The sequence below is a fragment of the Sinocyclocheilus anshuiensis genome, unplaced genomic scaffold (assembly GCF_001515605.1).
Source record: "Sinocyclocheilus anshuiensis isolate Anshui unplaced genomic scaffold, SAMN03320099.WGS_v1.1 scaffold886, whole genome shotgun sequence".
Classification (NCBI taxonomy): Eukaryota; Metazoa; Chordata; class Actinopteri; order Cypriniformes; family Cyprinidae; genus Sinocyclocheilus; species Sinocyclocheilus anshuiensis.
In genome coordinates this window covers 21,846-24,712 of record NW_015536542.1, presented here as the reverse complement: position 1 = coordinate 24,712, position 2,867 = coordinate 21,846, and the positions used below count along the sequence as shown (strand labels likewise).

The window sequence follows — 2,867 nt, the reverse complement described above, 5'->3', positions numbered from 1 at the left end:
AATTCATTCCAAAATTGGTTATTCCAACATTTTTACCACCATAATTTCTTCCACAGAATGAAATAAAAACATTAATACATAATGTAAAATGTTGAAATGAAAATGAGGTTGAAATGTTTTTCAGAAAAAAAATAAATAAATACAATCCACAGAACCAAAAGTGCTCATAGCTGAAGAAACACCCAGTTAAAATTATGTAAATATAAAAGGTTGTTTTTTTTTCTAAGATAAAAACATCCAATTACATCCAAATCAGAAACTCAACACTCCAACTTAAGACGTACGTTTTCAGTTAAAGTTATTAACCCGTAAACTCATTTAACCACTTAACTCATTTCATGTATTGTGGCCTGTTTTGCATTTTCTTTCTAGGGGGCATATAGTTTCTCATAAATTATGTTGATGGGTAAACTGACTGTATTGTGGGTGAGAGGTGTGAATGCTTCGATGATCACTTGAGGCAATGATTTCAAAAGTGTGGTGGTAAGTTTGTGACGCATTATTTCCTTCTGACTGCTACTGTACATCACTTAAAAGACCTCCGCAGAATAACTCACCTACATAATCAACACCGGCTAACTGACCAACACCCAAATTACCTTTGATTTGATTTGGACATCAAGAGCTATGGCATGGACTTCTAGATTAATCACCGTTGCTGTTCTGATCGCACTCATGGGATGTTTCACTGGCGCACTTGGCAACTGTAAGTAACTAAACATGCAGCACTCAATATTTCAATACCAAAGTCAATGTCACTGTCTCTTCATGTGCTGCTGATATTGAGAAACCTTAAGAAGAGCACTATATTTGCAGGATCTCATACTGCTGTGATCATGAATTTGACTTTTGTCACATGGGGTCTGCAGGCTACTCTTACTGGTTAGAGATTAGAGAGGAAGTGAATATCCTGTCTTCAAAAATACTATATAAAAAGACCTGAGTCTAGTTAGCATCTTCAAAACAGAAGCTAGCCTGCAAACATCTTCCTCGTCTGGTTATCTGAATATTTTACAACATCATGCAGCTCTGCAGGAAATTAGCTCTGATGATGATGGTGCTTGTGTGTGTTACTGCACAGCAAGTCAACTGTAAGTTTTATGATTTGCTATTATTTGATTTGCATTTCTATAATGCCTTTTGTTTTGATTATTATGGATCCTTTGATTTTTAATTAACTTTTTTTTTCCATTTACACTCAGATTTTGCATTTTTTATTCATTTAATTCAAACCAACATGTTTTCAGACTAGTATTGATGTTTAAAGGCATAATCTACCCAAAAAATGCTAATTTGGTTATCATTTACTCATCCTCATGTTGTTACTAACTTGTATGACTTTATTTAATCTGTGGAAGACAAAAGATGATATTTTGAAGAATTTTGGTAGCTAAACAGTTTCCGTTCCCATTGACTTCCATTGTATGGACCAAAAATATAATAACATTCAATGAGAACCGAGAATATCTTGTTTTCATTTTTTTGTGTTCAGCAGAAGAAAGAAAAGAATACAAGTTTGGAAAGACATGAGAGTGAGTAAATGATGACAGAATTTCCATTTTTTATGTGGATGATCCTTTTAATGATGGTGAATCCATTACTATATATTGCATTAACGGTACCACAGTTTTGTTTTCTTTGATGGAGCCCTTATCAAGATCACGATCATCTAGTTTTCACACATGCACACAATATAAGTACTGTATGCACACAATGTAAGTAAAGTGGAGATTTCAATCTCTGTCTCTCTTTCAGATCGTCGTCCCACTCGTGTTGGAGTGAACTGCTGTAAGGATGTGTCGAAAGCAAGAATCCCTCCTGCAACTAAACTGATTGGATACAAGCAACAGAATGCTCTGAGTCCATGTGTGGATGCGATAATGTAAGCTCTCTCTACAGTCTTATTTCACAGACGTTAATATGCATGATATTGTGTTCATTTCATTTCATCTGTCCTGCAGATTCTACACAGAGAAGGAAAAGTACTGCTCTGATCCAAAAGCGCGCTGGATTCAAGACCGTCTGAAAGGTACAACCCTAACATTAATATAACAGTTTAATATGATGCTTATGTACTGATGAAAAAACTCATAACATGATCATCTTTCCCCCAGGTCTGGAGGAGATAATGGACTGAGTCAATGGAGGCCTATAAGATGCTGCAGATCTATCTTTTATATCATTATGTATGTTTATTTAAGCAAAAAAAAAAAAAACATCTTCTATTAGATCCTCTAGCTTATGTGAGTGTTAAAAGCTGTTTAATCGCTTTGTTTTATCTGCTTTAAAAATAAAATGCAATTTTTGAAAAATGACCATTCAAGCTGCTTACTTTCACTCAAACATCCAGCCTTTTCTATGTAACAGTTTGGACTGTATTTAATCATATTTATGCTGAATCATTAAAGAAATAGTTCACACAAAAAAGTGGAAATTTATGTCATTCCCAATCCATATGACTATCTCTCTTGTGTATATCTCTTATAATGATAATATAATGTTACTTTATAATGTTGTTCTTTTTGAGGCATCAAAGATTTAATCCACCTGTAACTGAATGGAAATAAATAATATTGGGTGAAATATTCCTCTGCCTACTAACTATATTGTGTTACATTAATTGTAATTCTCCATCTAATGGAGAATATCACCTAATGCACAGAGTAGGTCACAGAGTAGGAGTGTCAACCCCGGAGTAGTTGGTTAACAACTAAACAAATAATACATTTTATGGGATTCATAAACAAATAAACATATTTTATTGTTCAAAGACGTTCAAAAACAAATACAAATTTGAATATTTGGTTTTTCCTGCTGCTAAGAGGACCGATGCCGACATATATGCTGCAAAGGTTTAGAAGTGATTC

At 34.0% G+C, this 2,867-nt stretch overlaps 1 protein-coding gene across 2 annotated transcripts; it reads left to right on the top strand.

The window, feature by feature from the left end:
- Positions 1-535: 535 nt before the first annotated feature.
- Positions 536-2,418, top strand: LOC107698010 (C-C motif chemokine 8-like). Of its 2 annotated transcripts, none has more exons than XM_016498921.1 (4): positions 536-706; positions 1,756-1,882; positions 1,962-2,029; positions 2,115-2,418. In XM_016498921.1, the coding sequence occupies exons 1-4, from the start codon at positions 628-630 to the stop codon at positions 2,135-2,137; spliced, it is 297 nt and encodes a 98-aa protein (XP_016354407.1). In that variant the 5' UTR covers positions 536-627; the 3' UTR covers positions 2,138-2,418. The 2 variants fall into 2 exon arrangements, with proteins under 2 accessions (XP_016354407.1, XP_016354412.1); XM_016498926.1 differs by lacking the exon at positions 536-706 and adding an exon at positions 960-1,091 and having other exon boundaries at positions 2,115-2,408.
- Positions 2,419-2,867: the final 449 nt, after the last annotated feature.

Excerpts from the sequence above, each read along its gene's own strand:
- LOC107698010 (XM_016498921.1), top strand. The coding sequence starts at position 628 with ATGGCATGGACTTCTAGATTAATCACCGTTGCTGTTCTGATCGCACTC. Across the intron at positions 707-1,755 it reads CACTGGCGCACTTGGCAACT|ATCGTCGTCCCACTCGTGTT; the intron begins GTAAGTAACTAA and ends TCTCTCTTTCAG. Across the intron at positions 1,883-1,961 it reads CCATGTGTGGATGCGATAAT|ATTCTACACAGAGAAGGAAA; the intron begins GTAAGCTCTCTC and ends TCTGTCCTGCAG.